The sequence below is a fragment of the Pseudophryne corroboree genome, chromosome 6, assembly GCF_028390025.1.
Source record: "Pseudophryne corroboree isolate aPseCor3 chromosome 6, aPseCor3.hap2, whole genome shotgun sequence".
NCBI lineage: Eukaryota > Metazoa > Chordata > Amphibia > Anura > Myobatrachidae > Pseudophryne > Pseudophryne corroboree.
Genome location: NC_086449.1, coordinates 725,856,680 through 725,877,970, shown reverse-complemented (window position 1 = coordinate 725,877,970; position 21,291 = coordinate 725,856,680). Strand labels below are relative to the sequence as shown.

The following is a 21,291-nucleotide window of genomic DNA, read 5'->3' as shown; positions in this document are numbered from 1 at the left end:
GGATAATTATTTTACTCTTCCCCTTCACCCTACCCTAACCCACCTGGGGTGGCAGCTAGGGATAAGATAGTGGGGGCTGCAGTTAGGGCTAAGACTCTAGTGCCTAACCCCCCCTGTGTATTAACCCCAAGAGTAGCTCTGATATTATTTACCCGCAGGATGTTGGCATCCATTGTTCTAGCGCTGGGATTCCGAGTAGTGTTGGGGCTCCGGCATCAGCCACCTGATCGGTGGTGTCCTCAGAGCCAGGATGCTGACCGCATACCGTTATATGTCCTAGGTCTGAAGTGGCAAGGACCTCCAGACCTAGGAACAACACCAACTTGTTTAAATAGAGACAGCATTTATATTCCTGCTGATTCAAACAGTTCAATTCAGTACATTATTAATGGGACATATCTCTGTGTACACAATATACAGGAGACTTACTTGTTCTTTCCCAAGGACCATATATTACAAATAACCATGTTTACCTGCAATATGTGGTCCTGAGGAAAGGGCAAATAATGACGCTATAAGGGCTGATGTTACAAAGTTTGAAAACACAGGACAGGCTGCCTTGCGGTTATCGGACAGATGACCAGGTGTATACAGGTTATAAGCAGCGATTCAAAATGCCGAGGATTCCAGCCAGGCAATGATATCTATGATACGTGGTTGTTAATTCAAAGTATGTTCATTTCTCACCTGTAATCGCATGTAATTATACTGCACTACAGTGCGTCCCCTGTTTTATATTCTTATGCAGCTACTATACTGTTGTTACATTGAGGAATGGAGATTGGAGGGATGCTGTGTGAAAGATTATTCTACTAACATACATATTGGATTAACTCTGCACATAGTAATATAACTATATTTGAATGGGGCGCATGCGCGTCTACAACGCACGCAAGCCATGTTCGCTCCCGGCGGTCTGCCTCGCCAGGAGCGGCTAGGCACAGATGCAGCCACGATTAGCATGGCTCCATCTGTACACACACACAAACACATACACTGTATTTGAGTTAAATATTTTGAGCAATTTACACTACCATAAACTCTACTCCATCTGTATTACAAGTCAACGCCTTTTTTATTACAAATCCCTGCCATCATAGATTTTAATATGAATAAACACAAATATCCAGAAATAAATATTTTTGCACATCATAAGTTGCACCATGTGTTGTTAATTATGTAAGTGCATATAACCCTAATGTGACAGGCCTACAGTAGTATATTTCTCCATTAAATTTACCACTTGCTGCATCCCATTCCCTGGCCCCCACCCCACAGTGTGCATGCGCAGGTCTCTGGAAACACGGCGGCCACCATTTTCCGAAGACTAATTTCACCACTGCACATGCGCGGCGGCCATTTTAGCTGTGATTTTTTTGCTGCATCTGCAGTGCCTGACCTAGGGACTCCGGAAAGGTAAGTATTAAAACATGGGTGCAGTGTGTGCATGGTGGGCCCCTTTTGGACCCAGGGGCCCCCTGCACACACTGCACCCATTATAGAAACACCAATGGCCGTTGCTATGTTCTCATAAGCTCCAACTGTACTGTTTTAGCCAAGATAGTACTGTTTTTTTAAGGTCTGTACCGGCTAAAACGGGGTGTACCGTTTGTACCGGTTTTTGGAGTGTCCAGGTACTGTATGTATCGCAGCACGGTCACAGACTCCTGCAGTGCTGCTCAGTGTCAGGCAGCTCCTTCCACCCTTCCCTGGCAGCACCAGCAGCCCTCAGGAATAGCCGCCAGTCCCACAGACGAGTCACCGCTGACACGTCACACGCCCCCTGTACCCATGGCCCCTCCTTCTTCAGCCATGGCCCCGCCCCATGTACCGATTTTAACCAGCTAAATGTTGGAAGCTCTCCCAGACTTGATTTAATGTGGATTGCAGAATGCACCAACATCCAGACCCCCCACCCCCCAAAAAAATAAAAAAATAAAACCAAAAACATTTATCTCAGGCAGGCTGGCCCTACTATTTCATTTAACGGTTTGCTGTGATCTCTGGCCCTGTAAATGTTTGACATACTACAGTACATACACTGCCCTATGTATAATGCAGATTATAGTATGTTATATGGGCTGGCCATACTCTGTTTCAAGCATTTGGAATCCCCCTCTAGAAATTCTGCATTTGCATGTCAAGGGTTTTGAGAGAGGTTATTCACAAACATCCTAATAGTCAGATTTTTAGTGGGACTGCATCAGTTAGTGGCACAACACTGTGGGGCCGATTTATCACCATCCACATCTGAGGATGCGGATGAATCGGCCCATTATACCAATGAGATGACAATTTAAGCATAATATCTATTTATAATTATCCCATTCTGCTTCCCACCCCTGCTCTCAGTAAACAGTTAAGTAATTACAGTAAATTTTATTAAGAAATCAGAACATTACAGAGTCTCTTGGGGGCGTGGCTTGGCTGTCCATGAGGAAGGACGCATCCCCCGTCGGCTCCTGCTGCCCAGTCCTCCCTATCTCTCACCTGGGGGTCTCTGCTCCCTTTCTTGGCCCCCGGCTCGGACACTGTGCCTGAGTGACCCTGGTGCTCCTCTCCCGGCTGGCTGCGGCGCTCCCCGCTGTCTCCCAGGGCCTAGTCCGCCGCCGGAAGCCGCAGCCTTGCCTGAGCTGTGGTGCCCGACCGCGGGCTCCGGACTCCGGCGATCGCCGGGGACCCGTTCTGTGCCCCTGCTGAATGGCACAGTACGTAGCTGCCCTCATAAACCTGACCCCTGGTTTATGTCCCCGCTGGCAGAGTGCTGCTGGAGGCTATAAAATCTGGAAAAGTCTCACTCTGGAGTGGTGTGGGTGCTGGCAGCCATCTTTGGAATTGCAGGGCCATGGAACTGATTGCTCTGGATCATCCTTCCTGCTCTCAGCATCAGGTGAGGGGCCTAATATAATATAACACTCAACTGTCTCCAACTCAGTCAGGTGCCCTCTCTTCCCACACAAGGCTGTGGCAGCCTTCACTGCTGAGCTATCTTTTTGGGAGTGCTGGTCCCTGCAGTGGAATTCCAATACTCTCCCTTCCCTGCTATACTTATACACTGTGCCCACCCTTCTGCCTCTCATCCCTCCTGCCACAAGATTGTCTAGTGGGTTGTGAATACACTGGTTGTAGCCCCCGTGAGGCCGCTACCCACATGCTTACCTGCTCCATCATGCTGTTTATGTAACGCTCCTTCCTCCCACCCATGAGACCTCAGCTACTGCTTCCTGCATGATTTGGCTTTGACTGCATATGTACCGTTGATTCTCCAGCTCCTACAGGCTAGTTATTCCACGATCACCCATCATGCCCGTCAAACGGGTCAAGCTCTCCACACTGGCTCTTCCCATCAGATTTACTGCCCAGAAATCTCGTGACGCAGCACCCATCCGAAAATCTCCTGCTGCATCAGTTCCCATGGCTGCTCCTTCGCCTACTTTGGACTCTAGCCCCAACCCACCGACTGATGCTCCGCTTACGGTCCGCACGTTACATGTGATGCCCCAAGCACTCCGATCCGATATTACATCTGACTTCCAGACCTCTGTCACACAACTTCATAGTAAGGTGGCTGATTTTGGAGAACGTACCAATCATTTGGAGAATACGATGCAAGACCTGGTCTCCTCTCACAATAATCTTCTCTCCTCACACGATTCTGTACTAGCCGAGCTTTCTGCAGTTAAAGACAAGCTTGCCGACATGGAAGATAGATCCAGGAGGAACAATATCAAGATTAGGGGTGTTCCAGAATCCGTGACTAATGACGCACTTCGGGACTTTGCTCTGGCTTTATTCAAGAAACTGTTGCCTTCTGTGGAGGATCGTGACTTCTTGATTGATCGGATCCATCATCTCCCGAAGCCTTGCTCCGCCCCTGTAAGCTCTCCACGGGACTCTTTTACGTCTTCATTTTTTCATATTAAAGAAGATATTCTTCTAGCTGCAACATTCGGAGGAAGACTCAGACGTCGTGGATGGATTACAATTGTTTCCAGTTTTCTCGATGCACACCATCACCAAACGTAGGTCTTTCCAGAACATTACGAAAGCACTCCGGGACTCTGATGTTCATTATCGCTGGGGGTTCCCAGTCAAACTTCTGGTGCGTAAAGATGGCTCCACTTATGTCATTTCGACCGTTGAGGCAAGAGTTAAGCTACTGACGGAATGGAATATTCCTGTTTCCTCTGCTCCAACTCCCCAGAACCTCCCTATCCGTCCTGAATGGTCCAAAGTGGGATGATGACATCTCGACTTCCAATGCTTCGGCCGCTTTCAGTTTTGATTAATGGTGGATCATCGCTGACTGCCTTACCTCACAGATTTCATGTACTGATGAGCTAAATGTTGCGCTGACTGCTGCCTCTTCATGACTGGTTACCCTGAGTATTCCGGTTTTCCGTTTTATGTGTCGAGCTCAGCTGTATCAGGCTGCAAGTATTTCTTGATATTCACCACCTGTTTTCCACTGTATTTCCGTATGCTTACATATTTAGTCTGATACACTGATTGTGTCACATCGATATGCAGTGGTGTTTTGTTTTTGTTCTGCATATGTGTTTTGCTCTGTACAACCGAGATTTTTCTAATACGCCTCGAGCCTGGGGCTTTTTGTCTTGTTTTGTGACCTGGTTTTTGCCTTCATGGTTGAAGCCATGCTATGTTAATAGGGTTTGTTCTGCCTATCAATGTATTACCTACAATTACAAGTTTTACGCTCAGTTAGGTCTCATGGGTAGGGTCTGTGTTTGCCCGCCCACACCAGTTTACGTGTTACCGTTTTTTTTATAGCAACTACTGAAACCCGATATACTGTTTGTTGTTTTTTCCCCCCTTCGTTTGGTCCCCCCCCCCTCCTCCCAGCCCGTTCTGTCCCCCCCTCCTGTTCTGTGTGACAGGTGTATCTCAGGCATCTTCTCCATCTCCTTGTTTTATATTGCCCAATGGTTAAACTATTTTCCCTTAATGTTAAAGGGCTTAACTCTCCACATAAGAGACGGCTGGCCCTCTCCACCTTCCATCAACATAGGGCTAATATTGTGGCTTTACAGGAGACCCACTTCTCCTCCAAAGCTCCCCCTATTTTAAGAGACCACAGGTACCCCTTGTGTTACACCGCTAATGGCCCCGCCAAGCGTAATGGAGTAGCCATACTGTTCCATAAAGATACCTCTTTTACTCTCCGGGAGAAAATTGAGGATAAGAGTGGTAGATATCTTATCCTCACTGGTCTTGTAGAAGATATCCCAGTTACCATAGTTTCTCTGTACGCCCCCAATACTCACCAAGTTCCGTTCCTTCAAAACACTTTTGAAGAAATTCTTAAGGTTCGCCAAGGTGCACTCATTTTGTTGGGAGATTTCAACTTAGTTATTGACCCAAAATGGATAGATCCCCTCCTCGTTGTTCCACTACTTCCCCCCGGGACTTAGGGCCCTCATTGGCCTTTAAAAAATTGCTAGCTGAGTTTGACTTATATGATGCTTGGCGAACGTTCTCCCCCAAGGTAAAAGACTTTACTTATTACTCACCGGTGCATAATAGCTATTCTAGGATCAACTTCATCTTTTTTAGATAAATTACTCCTTCAGTCTACTAAGAGGGCTGAGATTCTTCCTATCACGTGGTCTGACCACGCCCCAATCCTTTGGGCTTGGGATTCGAAATGTCGCACCCCGTTTACACGCCCTTGGCGACTGCCCGACTATCAACTTTCTGATCCTGAGACTCTGCAGGCTCTTACTGATACTCTTGCTATGTACCTACAGACTAACTCCCCTGCCGACACTTCTGTCTTTACACATTGGTGCGTATTGAAGGCGGTACTCCGTGGTACATCCATCCAGAAGGGGGCTCAGCTTAAAGCTTGATCCCGTAAAAAACAGAATGATCTGGAGTTGTCTCTTCAAGCGTTGGAGTCCCGGAATCAGACCCACCCCACTAGAGCCTTGCGTAAACAGCTGCAGGAGGTAAGACATCAACTACAGCAGCTTTTTATGCAACATATGCAAACGGCCCTTGCTCGTCTTCAGTGTAGATTTTACACAGCAGGTAATAAAGCCTCACGTCTATTGGCACGTAAGCTACGTGGCCATCGAGCTCGTAACCAAATTAAATACCTCCGGACCACTAATGGTTCAAAATGTCTCATCCCTCTTGGTATTGCTAATCTGTTCGCCAAGTATTATGCTGGTCTTTATAACTTACATGATGACCCTTCCACTCTCCAGCCATCGTCAGCGACTATTTCCATGTTTTTAGATAGTCTCCACTGCCCCTCCCTAGATGAAGACAGCCCTGAATGCCTCCTGGTCTCTGGAGGAAATACAGAGAGTGATTCACCAGTTACCGAAAGGGAAGGCTCCTGGCCCTGATGTTTTCATTAACTCCTTCTACTCTACATTTTGTGAGACCCTCTCCCCGATTCTTTTGCAACTTCATTTAGAGGCTTCTAAAACTGTTAAATTTCCAGCAGAAATGGTGGAGGCCCAGATTATTACTATCCCGAAACCTGGTAAAGACCCCTCTGACTGCATCATTTATCGTCCAATAGCACTCCTTAATACTGATATAAAAATTTATGCTAAATTGATTGCCAACCACCTGAATCCCTTGCTTCCCCAGCTGATTCACCCTGATCAGATGGGTTTGGGTTTTATTCTTGGACGTCAGGCTCCGGATAATACTCGTAGAGTTCTTGACTTGATTGAATGGGTGTCCTACACCAAGTCGCTATTTCTTCTCCTCTCCCTTGACGCTGAAAAGGCATTTGACAGACTCCATTGGGGGTACATGTATAAGGTCCTATCCAAGTTTGGGTTTCAAGGTGAAATATTGCGCTCCATTTCTGCTCTTTATGCTGGGCCGTCAGCTCGTGTTTTTAGCAATGGTTTTCTTTCTTCCCCTTTCCCCATTTCCAATGGAACTAGGCAGGGGTGTCCCCTTTCCCCACTGATCTTTGTATTGGCAATTGAGCCCCTTGCCCAAAAGATATGCTCATCCTCACAATTCCCTGGGATTTCTGTGTATGACACTTGTCACAAACTATGCCTGTTTGCTGATGATGTTTTGATGTTTGTAACCAACCCGGAGACCTCGTTGCCTTGCCTTCGTACTATTCTCGATTTATACAGCGCTGCCTCCTACTATAAATGAAATGCTACCAAAACAGAAGCTCTTCCCATTAATATCCCCCCTGGGAGTTTGCAGTTTCTGAAGACTCGATTCCCCTTCACTTGGAAAGATACTTCTATTTCTTATTTGGGTATTCCCATCCCTGCTACCATTTCTGATATTCATAAAGTTAACTACCTTCCGCTGCTGACTCAGCTGACCTCACTGGCAGCAGCCTGGATGAATCACGAGGTCTCCTGGTTGGGCCGATTAGCGGCATTCAAAATGATGTTACTGCCAAAACTGATGTACCTCTTTCGTGCACTGCCTATGCTATTCCCTGTAATCTATTGCAACAAATGCGGAGATTGATGCTCTCTTATATCTGGAAACGTAAGCCCCCTAGAATGGCGTACTCTCGTATGACCCGCACTAAACCGCAGGGGGGGGGGGTCTCCTCCTCCCTGACTTGACTAGATACCATGAGGCCGCCCTACTATCTGAACTATCTGACTGGTTTCTCCGACCTGGCACTAAACCCTGGGTGGACCTGGAATGTGCAATTTTTCAAGATTTTTCTCTCCCTGACCTCCTCTGGTTACCCCGAAGGTTTCGCCCTCAGCCCCCGCTGTTCCTTCTGACGGTATGTGATGTCCTTAAAGTCTGGGATCTTCGCCATCAGTCTCATTTTGATTTTTCTCTACCCACTAGAAATGTCTCTCTCCAAGCACTGACTAAATCCTTGCCCCACCTTCATCTCTCCTATTGGGTACGTCTGGGTGTTGGAACTCTGGGAGATCTGCTCTCACCACCCACCGTTCTCTCTTAAACATTGGATTGATAGCTTATCTAAAGATATTGCATTATTGGGCCTACCCTCGGATTATGTATTGAGTAGATTCACCAACCCTTCTTCTTGGGGTGCCATATCACACTGGTATCGTTTATTATCTCCCCCTGATTTAACTGAAAAGTCCGCCATTCATCTTACTTGGGAAAGGGATCTCCATAGAACATTTACTATGAAACAATGGCAGACTATCCATCTCTCCGCCTTCTCTCTCTCCAAGTGCACTAACCACACAGAGATGCACGTTAAACTACTTAATAGGTTATATCTGACCGCCACCAAACTACACAAAATGTTTCCTGCAACCTCCAAATTTTGCTGGCGTCTCTGTTAAGCAGAAGGTACTCTTTTCCATACTTTCTGGGAATGCCCAGTCATACAGACCTTTTGGACTGATGTGTTTTCCCTCATTTATGATGTCTTAGACATCCGTTTGACTCCAGACCCCTCTTTAGCTCTTTTGCATTGGTACCCCCTGATTGTCCCTAAATCTGCTCGCTATGTTTTAGGCCATATCCTATTATCAGCTAGGGCCAGTATAGCGCAGCATTGGAAGTCCTCCTCCCCTCCCCCATTCCAGAAAGTTAAGTCCAAAACCCAGTTCCATTTTGAAATGGAGACTAGGGATGTTGTATACTCTACGGCTCCCTCTTCTCCCCTCATGAAATGGCTTCCATGGCATTTGTATATTTCAGGTGGTAAAGGGACCAGCCCGACCTGCCCCGTGTTACAGGGCTCACCTCCCCCTTTCCCTCTGACAGAACTCCCTCATGATGACTCTGATGCCTAAATATGTTGGCTTTGTATTTCTTACTTTTGTTATGTGATTAATGGCCCTCATTCCGAGTTGTTCGCTCGCTAGCTGCTTTTAGCAGCATTGCACACGCTAGGCCGCCGCCCTCTGGGAGTGTATCTTAGCTTAGCAGAATAGCGAACGAAAGATTAGCAGAATTGCTACTAAATATTTTCTTGCAGTTTCTGAGCAGCTCCAGACCTACTCACAGATTGCGATCAGCTCGGTCCGTTTAGTTCCTGGTTTGACGTCACAAACACGCCCTGCGTTCGGCCAGCCACTCCCCCGTTTCTCCAGACACTCCCGCGTTTTTCCCAGACACGCCAGCGTTTTTTAGCACACTCCCGGAAAACGCTCAGTTACCACCCAGAAACGCCCCTTTCCTGTCAATCACACTCCAATCAGCAGTGCGATTGAAAAGCAAAACTGCAAAGTTTTTAGTTAAATAACTTAGCGCATGGCGCGCTGCGTACCATGCGCATGCGCATTTAGCAACAAATCGCAGCATAGCGAAAATCGGCAACGAGCGAACAACTCGGAATGATCACCAATATCTGTTGATGACCTGAACTCCCTATTCCCCTGTCCTTACCCCCCCCCCTTGCCACCCCTTCCCTGTTTTTCCCTTATTTTTCTTGTTTTTGTACCCTGTAATTGTTTTGCGTGTGTTCAATAAAAAATTTAATGATGAAAAAAAAAAAGAAATATTTAAAACATATATATTTATTAGCATTTTCTTTTTAAATAAAGCAAGTGAATCCCCCTTTAAGCCAATCTTCTGCTGATCCTCTTGAAAGTAACACCACCAGCTTCTGATATCTGAAACAAAAAGAAACACAAAATGATCAGACTTTGTAGTAAACAAAAGTGCTTGTTATTTACAGTATATGACTGTTCATTGTCTATGCTCCTAGAGCTCAATCTCACTAATCCCCCCCCCCCTCCTGTGAGTTGCAGTTGCGACAGTGTGTAAATGCCAGTAACGACATAGGAACTCGCCGCCCTGTCTCGCCCCGGCGTCGTGGAGTTTTGTACTCAGCGCTGTGTGGCTGCAAACGAAACCTGCGAATCTGGAAGTACCATAAATGCGGCATATAGTTGCACTTACTCTAATCTGCGAGCAAATCCCAGCTAATTGGATTGATCCACTAGAATGCCAGTTAGACTCTTGCTCTAGAAGGAGAACTCACGGGGTCCGGGGATGTATGCAAATCTAGAAGGAATTACTTGGGTAAGGGTGAGTGACGGGTGTACTGAGGTGTGTAGGGCTTAATAAAGTAAATGACCCACCCACTATTTAATTGAACTGTCCCTGCCCACTTTATTTTTTCTTACCTTGTCTTCTGAACATTTTACATTATGAATTGGGAACAAAACACAACAAAAAAACAAAACAAGTAACTTATCTTGAACACACTGGGTGGCAATGCAAGGGGTGCAATTAAATGTATTTATTTTTTCAAGCAGGGCAGGGCTGTATTTACTGCAATGCAACCCACTGTAGACGGGTGGTCTTCAGTATGCCGAATGTCGGGATCCCGGCGCACAGTATACCGGCGCCAGAATCCCGACACCCGGCATACCGACATATATTCTCCCTCGTGGGGGTCCACGACCCCCTTGAGGGAGAATAAAATAGCGCGCACCGTGCCCGCAGCATGGCGAGCGTAGCGAGCCCGCAAGGGGCTCATTTGCACTCGCCACACTGTCGGTATGCCGGCGGTCGGGCTCCCGGCTCCAGTATGCTGGTCGCCGGGAGCCCGGCCGCCGGCATACAATACTACACCCCCGTAGACACCCGCCTAGGGCTCCCTCACATCCTTACGAAATTCATTCCGTCTATCACAAAGGCTTCTTTTATTTGTATTAATATTAAAAATACTGGTACTGGACTACGTTACTGTGCCTATGCACAACATGTCCCAGAGAAGCACTGCACGACCACCGTGTGACGTCACAAGGTCACGCTAACCCGCACCACACCCCCAGAGTCCGGCTGCAGTACATCGGTGAGAACCCGTCGCCCAGTCCCAGTGCCCAGCCCCAGCACAGCAGACAGGCAGCGGCAGCAATGCAGGCAGGTAAACAAACTGTATATATTACTGCATGATGATGATTCATTTACCAATTATATCTTATGTTTTGTGCCCAAGTAGCGGTTTGGGTTTGGGTATTAGGGATAGGGTATTAGGGTTAGTTTAGGGGTTAGGGAAAAAACAGATAGGGTATTAGGACTGGTGTAGCTTTTTGGGTTAGGGTTAGTTTAGGGGTTAGGGTATTAGGGATATGGTATTAGGCTTGGTGTAGCATTTAGGGTTAGTTTAAGGGTTAGGGTGTGAGAGATAGGGTATTTGGGTCAGTGAAGCGGTTTGGGTTAGGGTATTAGGGTAAGTTTAGGAGTTTGGGTTAGTGTATTATGAATAGGGTATCATGGTTGGTGCAGCGATTTGGGTTAAGGTTGCTTAAGTGGTTTGGGTCAGTATTAGGGAAAGGGTATTAGGGTTGGTGCAGTGGTTTGGGTTAGGGTCAGGGGCGTCAGAACGTGTTTCGGTTGGGGGGGGCAAGATAAAATCTCAGTTTGGAGCCCCTAATTACTGGCCACCTTAGACGGGTCACTTGTACCTGTACGGAACTCTACGGAGCAGCTGGGAGTGAGTGGCCCCTTATATACATGTCTGATAGAACCCCCTTACACACGATATGCCTGACAGAGCCCATTATATACATTGTAGAGCGCCTCCTCCTTCTCCTCCTCATTCATCTCTCCTCTCCTTCTCATCCCTGTGCTCCACTTCCCTAACCCTACCCCATGGTCAGTATATACACAGGGTGACAGAGGAACATACAGTATACACGGTGACAGCATCACGTATATACAGGGGGACAGAGGGACATACACAGGGGGACAGAGGGACATATACACAGGGTGACAGCATCACATATATACAGTGGGACAGAGGGACATACACAGGGGGACAGAGGGACATATACACAGGGTGACAGCAGCACGTATATACAGGGGTACAGAGGGACATACACAGGGGGACAGAGGGGACATACACAGGGTGACAAACGCAGGGTGACAGCAGCACGTATATATACAGGAAGACAGAGGGACATACACAGGGGGACAGAGGGACATATACACAGGGTGACAGCATCACATATATACAGGGGGACAGAGGGACATACACAGGGGGACAGAGGGACATATACACAGGGTGACAGCAGCACGTATATACAGGGGTACAGAGGGACATACACAGGGGGACAGAGGGGACATACACAGGGTGACAAACGCAGGGTGACAGCAGCACGTATATATACAGGAAGACAGAGGGACATACACAGGGGGACAGAGGGACATATACACAGGGTGACAGCAGCACGTATATACATGGAGACAGAGAGACATATACACAGGGTGACAGCAGCACGTATATACAGGGGGACAGAGGGACATACACAGGGGGCAGAGGGGACATACACAGGGTGACAAACACAGGGTGACAGCAGCACGTATATACATGGAGACAGAGAGACATATACACAGGGTGACAGCAGCACGTATATACAGGGAGACAGAGGGACATACCCAGCGGGACAGAGGGACATATACACAGGGTGACAGCAGCACGTATATACAGGGAGACAGAGGGACATACACAGGGGGACATAGGGACATATACACATAGTAAAGCACAAGGAAAGACAGCCAATCACACTCCTCTCAGCTGCACTGTCACTCAGCACCACATATACTGTACATCCCAAGAGAGGTATGCATACTTACGGTATGCTCAGTTTCTAATTGAGTGGCAGCTCTGACAGGGCTTCCGGGGACCATCCATTAATCTGCCTGCCTGCTTCCCCAGTGCAGCTACGGGCGGCCATGGAATGGTTCACACTGCCGGCGCCGCTTCCAGTGTGTAACAGCGACGTCCGGCACTGCAGCACTGCACGTCAGTAGCAAGGTAGCAGCGCAGAGAGAGCGCCTCTACAGGCCGGCACCCAGAGCTGGCCCTAACTAATTTAATGCCCTAATCAAGATTTTGGCTGGTGCCCCCTAGTCCTGCCTCAAGTTCCGCCTCTGACCCTGCACCGCTCTCCCAGGATAGGACCCATCACCCAGCATCACAGATCACAGATCACAGCAGTAGCCAGCAACACCCATCCCCCCACTCCCATAGCAATCCTCATTTTGGTGCCCTGTGGCAACAAAATCATTGCACCCTCATATTCTAAATAGGGACAGGTGCATATTCTAAATAGGGACAGGTGCATATTCTACATAGGAGGGTGCTCATATTGGCACCCTCATATTCTAAATAGGGACAGTGCACGCTGAAGGCATGTGTCCCTAAAAAGGTGTGTTCTTTCTGGGAAGGGGAGTGGTCACACAATAGTACCCCTAATTGGCATTACGTCACACAGTAGTGCAACCTTATTCATATTACATCACACTATAGTGCCCCTGTTCACGTTATGCAACTCAGTAGTGTCCGTTATTTACATTACACTGCACCGTATCGCTCCTTATACACATTACACCACCCCTCATACATAAACTCTCTGCCCTCTCCTACCAGAGCACACCTCACCCAGCAGAATAGATCACAGTAACACCTAAGAGCAATCACACACACCAATCGCCCCTCACCCGGCCAGCACACAGCACCCTTATATCCACCACAGCAGGCAGCTCAGTACACTTAACTTCAAGGTTGAGGCTAGATTCAAGTGGCCTAAGGGACCTTTTCCATCAGGGGGAGGAGCCACGACACAAGGGGGAGGAGCTACGCCAACGGGATAGTTCCTCTACAATCCACGCCACCAACTATTACCTTTAGTAATCAGGTGGCGAGCGAAGCGGAGCGGAGCGAGCCACCGAGCCCGAAGCGTGGCGAGCCCGCGAGGGTACTTTTCGGGTACACTGTTCGCCCGTAGCTCCTCCCCCTGGTGACGTGTCTCCTCCCCTAGATACGTCAGAAGGTCCCTTCTCCCACTCCGAAATAGAATCAACCAGTGCAGCAGCCCTCCTCCAGTGGCCATTTTTATTTCTGCCCGCTGCCCTCACTGCTCTGCTTCCCACTCCAGCTGCTGCTGTATACGCACAGCACATCCCAGACACCTCACTCAATAATGCGGCACAGCTGTATAACACGTCCCTGCTGTATGAGCTGCCGAGAGCCGAGCTCCGATCGCGGTAGCGATAAGCAGCAGATACAGAGGGGGGGGGGGGGGGGGGCGCGCGCGCGGAGGTTACCGGGAGTGCGACCGCCTGGATGCACCGTGTGCCACATTGTCATGCAACCAGTGGCCGTGTTATTGCTTAATGCTTAGGGGTCTATTCATGCAGCAGAGAAAAGCCCTGTTTTGCGGTAAACAGGGCTTTTCTCTGCTTACCGCAATTCACAGAGCGGGTTACCGTGGAGAAGTCCCTGACTTCCCCAGCGGCACCCCCGCTCTGTGACTGAATCGCATCACCATACGTTTGTATGGTGACTGCAATTCATGTAGGAACGGAAAGCCCAGCTTTCCGTTACCCTTCGCAAAACCCCATCGCCATCTCAGACAAGCGATGGGGAGGCTTGTACAGGAGAAGAGCAGTGAAGATGTCCATCTCCTGCCTTCTCCCCGCCCCCTTCCATGACAAGAGCCAATCAGAGGAGCCCAGGGCATATGCATTTGCATATGCCGGGTCACCTCCTCCTTGCTGCCCTTGCCCGCCGCTGGAGGTCTCGTTTCCCCGGCGCATGCGCAGATGACTCCTGGAGGCAGGGGGGGACACTGAGCATGTGCAGAAGATCCCAGCCGCGGTATGAAGAGAGAAGACTGAGGAAGCCGGGATCGCGGAACAGCCGGATACCACATCGCATCAGGGAACTGGTAAGTATTAATGAATTGCGTTAAAAATCTGAAAAAACCCCTGAAATAAGAATGCGATGTTTAGTGATAAGTTAAACATAAACATCGCATTCTTACATGAATAGACCCCTAAGTGAGGCGCCCACTGTGTGGCCAGAACGTGTTGTGCTCATACAGTAGCTATTGTATGCGCCGGCACTGACCGCTGCTATCGCTTTACACAGCGGGTAGCGCTGCCGCTAGCGGCGGCGGCTGTAGGCGCCTCTCTCATGTTTGGGGGGAGTGAGCTGCCCCCTTGCCCCCCCCCCCATTCCGACGCCCCTGGTTAGGGTTAGTGTAGGGGCTTGGGTTAGGATATTAAGGATAGGGTATTAGGATTGGTGCAGCGGTTTAGGTTAGGGGTTAGTGTAAGGGTTTTGGTTATGGTATTAGGATTAAGGTATTATTAGGGTTGGTGTAGCGGTTTGCGTTAGGGATTAGGGTTACTTTAGGTGTTTGGGTTAGGGAATTAGGGATAGTGTAGCGGTTTGGGTTAGGGGTTAGAGTTAGTGTAGGGGTTTGGGTATTAAGGATAGGGTATTAGAGTTGGTGTAGCGGTTTGGGTTAGGGTTACATTAGGTGTTTGGGTTATGGTATTAGGGAAAGGGTATTAGGGTTGGAGTAGCTGTTTGGGTTAAGGCTTAGGGTTAGTGTACGGGTTTGTGTTAGGGTATTAAGGATAGGATATGGAGTGTTTGGGGGAAGGGTCCTCAAACTGGTATCTTGCCTAGGCCCCATTAGGTCTAAATTCAGCTCTGATGCGGGGCATATAATGGCTGCTTTTGCCTGTAGCCCACAAATGTCCGCTTTATTTTTCTTATCTGCATTTTAGATGTTAGTTTGGACACGCCCCTCCCAAATCTATCTCATCTGTGTATGTTATGTCCCCCCACCAGCAATGCACCATGGTTTGTTACAAATGCAGAGTTACTTTCTTCTGTTGCTATGCATCCATATAAGAATCAGCCAGTATATGTTGGATCAGGCCCATATCCTGGCACTCTAGGCAGCTGCCTAATGGTAGTGCCATGCCTTCCAGGTACAGGTCCAGCAGTGTAAAGGGCTGATCACTTTCCTATCTCTCATTAAATAAAAAGATGCATATACAATTCAACAAAAATATGACTATATAACAAATCCTGTACTGTGAAATATAGGGATATTTAGCAGTCATCTCTGACTTCTGTGCCTTTATCATTTGTATATTGGTTTTACTCACCTCCACCAGATTTCCTCCTACAATTTCAGATGAGTGCTTGTATTTGCCAAAATCCACCACTATTTTCCCATCTTCAAGCTGGACGGTTGCCTGTTTAAAAATGCTCAGGAATTAGTCAATGCTACATAAAAGGCATCAGGATGTTCAAGAATAGAGCAGTAACATCATACTTGCCTACTCTCCCAGAGCAGCCAGGGGGCTCCCAAAAATCTGGTGACCACCACCCAGAAAAGTGGACGAGTCTCCCGAGCAGGCTGGCACCCCCACCCCCCGCAGCCACCCACTTACACAGCAACGTTTGTCATTGTGGCCCTACTCCTGCATTGCAATGCTTGTATTTATGTCATTGTTTAGTGGGGGCGGGACCATGATGATGCAATTGCAGCCCTCTCCAAGGCTTGACAAATCTGGGCCAATGTTCTATAGTGGTGACTGCATCATCACGCCCCCCAAAAAACAGAAAAACTAATAAAGCCCTGGAAGGGGGTAACTTCTGTCCAAGGCCAACCTAGTTACCCCCTTCCAGGGCTTTATTCAAGTTTTTTTTTCAGATAAACATTTATTTACATTTTAAATACTTGTTTTTTTAAGAGTATTTTTGTTTTAGTTCATATAGAGGCTATAGCCTACAACTTTGATATCTATGAATACTATTTTGCTAGTGAATTAATTGACTTTTATACTCATCAATAAAATATATGCAGGCTGGGATGAGGTACTGCACATAACAAATATAAAGTTTTACAGCTAAAAAAAATCAGTGCCTATCCAGCTTTTGCAAAACTCCAAGCCCCAGCATGCCTTGCATCTTATGGTGTGTACACCTTGCGATCCCGATGCGATGCCGATTCATGGTCCCGCGCGGTCGGCATCGCAAGCCTAGATAGACTGCGCAGGCAAGTCTAATTTTGACTATCTCTTAGAAAAGATAGTCAAAATTGACATTTAGCCAAAATTGCACATAGTATCGCAAGCACACTCATTATGTGCTTGCGATACCGACCTAGCCCCTATCGCACAGTGAGAATCGGGGTTAGCCTGTATCTCACCGTGTGTACACACCTTTAGACCTTGTTGGCACTTGTAATTCCATAACAGTTGGCCAGACTAATGATAAACCTACCTTACCATCAAATAAAGTTACACCAATATAAAATGCTAACAGCAGGATTACCCTTGTTAAACTCTTCAGAATAATTTCCTTTTAGCAAAGCAATAACTTAAAATACTTACTTTAAATTTTTTACCACTCGCAGTCGCCATATCTGACTCCTTCCCAACTGTGAACCTGTTAGTAATAGTATGGCCTGGGAAGAGCTGGGACCAGGTGAAGTCATTGCCATTCTGCACTACCTCAGTGGTGAATTTGAAATTTTTTCCTTTTTGGATGGTTTCTGCTGGAATACCTGTTACCAAGACAGTTGCAATTAATTATTGTAGCGATTATTATTCCAATTGTAGCTCTATAATCCATATACTGTATCACCAAATGGTACTTTGTATTTCATCTGGCTCAAGCAGACATCCAGGGGCTTATTTTATTAGCAAGCAATGATGTACTGTTATCCCAAGGAACCAATCAGATATCGGATTATAGCAGTTTTGAGTAGTCAGACAAATGACAGCTAATATCTTATTGGCTGTTATGGGTACAGACTAGTCTCTCTCCTTTTTGAGTTGTTTAATGTGTTATTTTTTTAAGCCAAGGATTAACAATGATATCTACCCATCTGTTTGTATCCTGGGTATAACTGCTAAAAAATGTGTGATTAAATGATAAAGGGGGTCATTCCGAGATGATCGTAGCTGCATGTCAGTGCCGCCCCCCCCCCCCCCTGCAGAAGTGCAAAGGCATCGCACAGCGGCGATGCCTTTGCACTTCAAGAGTAGCTCCCGACCAGCGCAGCTTTAGCTTGCTGGCTGGGAGCTACTCATCGCTCCCCGGCCCGCAGCGGCTGCGTGTCACGTCACGCAGCCCCTGCGCCCCCCCTTCAGTCCTGCCACGCCTGCGTTGGCAGGACTGCGCCCACAAAACGGCAGCCGTTCCACCCCCGCCCAGCGACCGCCTCTGCCTGATCGTAGCGGCCCGACGGTCTCAGCCATCTGGCATGCGCCGGCACACTGCGGAACCGGCGCATTCGCAGTTCTGACCCGATCGCACCGCTGCGATAAACTGCAGCGTGCGATCGGTCGGAATGACCCCCAAAGAGCTCACAAATGAAGTGCAGAAATGATGGTATAAGAGGAATGGTGTCCAAATCCATTCTCTTGGGAGTGTTCTGTAGGTATAAGTGCTTTATATACAGTATATGTTGTGTTGGGCAGGGGCATCATAGCAAGTGCTGTAACTGGGCGCCAGGGCTCGCCTTATATCCCGGTTTGAAAAATATGTGGGGGCGTCAATGGTTTTTCTGGCCATGGGCACCAAAATGTCTAGTTATGGCTCTGCACAGATCATCCCATCCTGTGCTATTATTACTAATTCATCTCTTCAGGGGCATTTTAACAGAGCATGGGGCCCGTGTGCAGACCCCAGGTGGGCCCCCTCCTCAGTAGTGGATCTTGCCAGGGCAAACAGGACTTTTGCCCGGGGCGCTGCCTTCCGGAGGGCGCCGCACCATGGCAAGATCCGCCACTGCTGTGCCCTCCGCTGCCCGCTGTGTCCCCCGGCTCTGCGGCTGTGGCCCCTGTGAAGGGAACTAGACGCGTAGCGTCTAGTTTCCCTTCGCGGAGAGGACCTTTGCTGAGCGGTGCGCAATGACGTCATTTCCCTTCGTGGAGAGGACCTTTTGCTGTGCGGTGCGCGATGACGTCATCGCGCACCGCTCAGCATTTAAGCGGCGCTTCTACTGTACAGGGGGCGTAACTGGCCACGCCCCCTGTATCAAGCCACACCCCCATTCCCTGCCCGGGGCGCCGAGGGCCATCGAACCGGTCCTGCCCCTCCTCTCCACGGCACAGGAGGTTTCAGGATTGTCCCGGAGTCTACTACACATGCTCAGGTCTCTGGAAACATGGCACCCGCTATGTTCAGAGACAAATTACTACTGCGCATGCGTGGTGACCATTTTGGCAGTGATTTTTGCCTTGGCTGCAGCGCCCGACGCCGGACTCCTGAAAGGTAAGTATTAAAACATTGGTTTAGTGTGTGCAGTGTGGACCCCCCCTGGAATCAGGGCCCCTATGCACCCATTATAGAAACGCAAATGCACCCCTTTATCTCTCTCTGCTTCTCTCCCTCTATTTATATATTCTGAACATGTGCTGTATGAATAAACCTACAATATATATCAATATACTTCAAAGATATTAGTTACATATATATATATATATATATATATATATATTATTTCTCCCCCCCCCACCCTTTTTTTTTACCTGAAATGGAAAAAATAGCTCTGAAGTGAAAACATAATATAGCGGTGTGAACGGAATGTATCCTGGCCGCCTGGATCCCATCATCCGGCAAATTGAACGGATCCCGTGTAAACAGCAAGCAGTAAGAAAGTATAGAAAGTATACACTCTGAGCATATACTATATGATATTTGCATATATTTGCATATGTTAGCACAATCATGGGGGAATCAACAGCGCAAATTAGAAGAGCGCAGCACCAGATGAGAAATCCGTATGATATGAGTCAGCGAATTGAAAACTAGCAAAGGACCCATACCCATCACATTAAAAGATTTGAGCTGCCAGAAAAGGAATGGCCTTAATGTCTAAGGGGGGTGGGGTGCTCTAATAAACTCATGGAACGAAAGGGGCGGCAGCCCAATCACGTTTGGGAATCACTGGTGGAAAGGTTTCACAATGCCCACAGCAAAAATGGTTTCACCCAAAAAACAAACAAACAAATAATTAAACAAACAAACAAACAAACAAACAAACAATCAAACAAACAAAAAACAGATTTCATTGGAATAAGAGTAATTATCCTGATACTATTCAATGTGAAATGCAAAATCATTAAATTCCAGTGCACTTAGCTATCTCAAGCACCCTGAGTAAATCATACTGTGTAACTACTGTTTGGCCTCACCAATTGTCTGCATGAAGGTCTCATAGTTCTCTTCACTCTCCACTTCGTATCTTCCAGTAAAACTCATGGTTGCTCAGCTCACAATGAAAGGATTGGGACAGAAAACCATCAGTTAGAAAAAACTGAGACGCTAGGATGAGCTGAAATGTGTTTTTTTTTTTTAATGGTTCTATCATTCAACCCCTCCCTGTTCCAGCATTACTATCCCCAGTATGCCCAGATTGACCAATCCAAGGCCGGCAATGTGGTGATTAACCAGCATCAGTGTTACTGAACTACAGATCAACACTGAGTTTATTGCCCTGGTATGCAATTGTCATGCAGGTATTCAGGAGCAGTGGAATTTTCTTTTTACTGGAGAAATTCTCGAGGCTCCTTATACAAGTGATTACAAAAAACCATGGGGAAGACAGGTACAATCTATATCTAATAGGGCTAGTTCCTAACCAGTGGCGGATTTTAATTAGGGACTGCTCCCCCAGTAAAATCCGCCATCTCAGTGACTGCACTGGCAGTGACTTCCCATTGGGAGTGCGTTCTGATAATCGCAGCCTGATAGGCAGCCCAGGGTGAGGTGTGATCTCGCAAAAAAATTATATATCAAGTATATAATAAACAGGCGCTGAAATGAGTAGTTCCTCCAAGCTGCTGTAGGTAGGAGGAAGTCAATCTCCTTAACGAAAGTAACAAAAAAAAATAAAAATTACAGCGCTTATACAACTGATGCTAATAATGTATAAATTTAATAATTACAACATACTGAATTACCAAGCATATATAAAAAAAATTGATGATAAAAATAAAAATGCTCATAGACCAATTCATGGACATACACTATGCTTCTCAAAATTGACCTAAATAAGGCAAAGGTCCATATGTTAGTATTCGGACACAGAGTCTAAATTAGACTAGAACTAATGTAGTTTGTTACCCAACATGTGTTCCAATGCAGGGATCCGGTTTCAGGTCCTTAGTTATGGAATGGATTCTGGTTCACAGTCTGTTATAATGACGCTGTAATGTCCTGCACACTGTGTTCCACTTTAGATGAATCCTGGGAAGTTATTCCTTGTTGGACCAAATGGAATCGGGATCCTGGTTCACTTTTAGCATAGAGGTGGGTCGTCCTGGATTTGGAGCCAGTGAGGTTTGCCTTAAATGACGTCCAATGGTCTGGAGCAATGTTCCCTTACGCGTTTCGCCGCTCCAGGCAGCTTTGTCAAAGGGTAATGAGGTGTGATCTCCCCTTGTAGTCTGCACTACAATAGCAGAAAATGCTTCCAATGTGAAGTCACTCCCCTGCTATCATGCCAGCTGCAGGAGGTAGATTTACTACCTTATGCTAATGAGAGAATCCATAGGGAT

The 21,291-nt window shown here is 47.4% G+C and overlaps 1 protein-coding gene across 1 annotated transcript; it reads right to left on the bottom strand.

The window, feature by feature from the left end:
- Nucleotides 1-9,521: 9,521 nt before the first annotated feature.
- On the bottom strand, nt 9,522-19,993 carry LOC134935619 (gastrotropin-like). The gene is made up of 4 exons (XM_063930558.1): nt 19,927-19,993; nt 17,116-17,288; nt 15,883-15,972; nt 9,522-9,575 (listed from the first exon to the last, which is right to left on the bottom strand). The coding sequence occupies exons 1-4, from the start codon at nt 19,991-19,993 to the stop codon at nt 9,522-9,524; spliced, it is 384 nt and encodes a 127-aa protein (XP_063786628.1).
- Nucleotides 19,994-21,291: the final 1,298 nt, after the last annotated feature.

Coding starts and splice junctions, on each gene's coding strand:
- LOC134935619 (XM_063930558.1), bottom strand. CDS start 19,993: ATGAGTTTTACTGGAAGATACGAAGTGGAGAGTGAAGAGAACTATGAG. Junction 17,289..19,926: donor GACCTTCATGCAGACAATTG/GTGAGGCCAAAC, acceptor TCTTGGTAACAG/GTATTCCAGCAGAAACCATC. Junction 9,576..15,882: donor TAGGAGGAAATCTGGTGGAG/GTGAGTAAAACC, acceptor TTTTTGTTTCAG/ATATCAGAAGCTGGTGGTGT.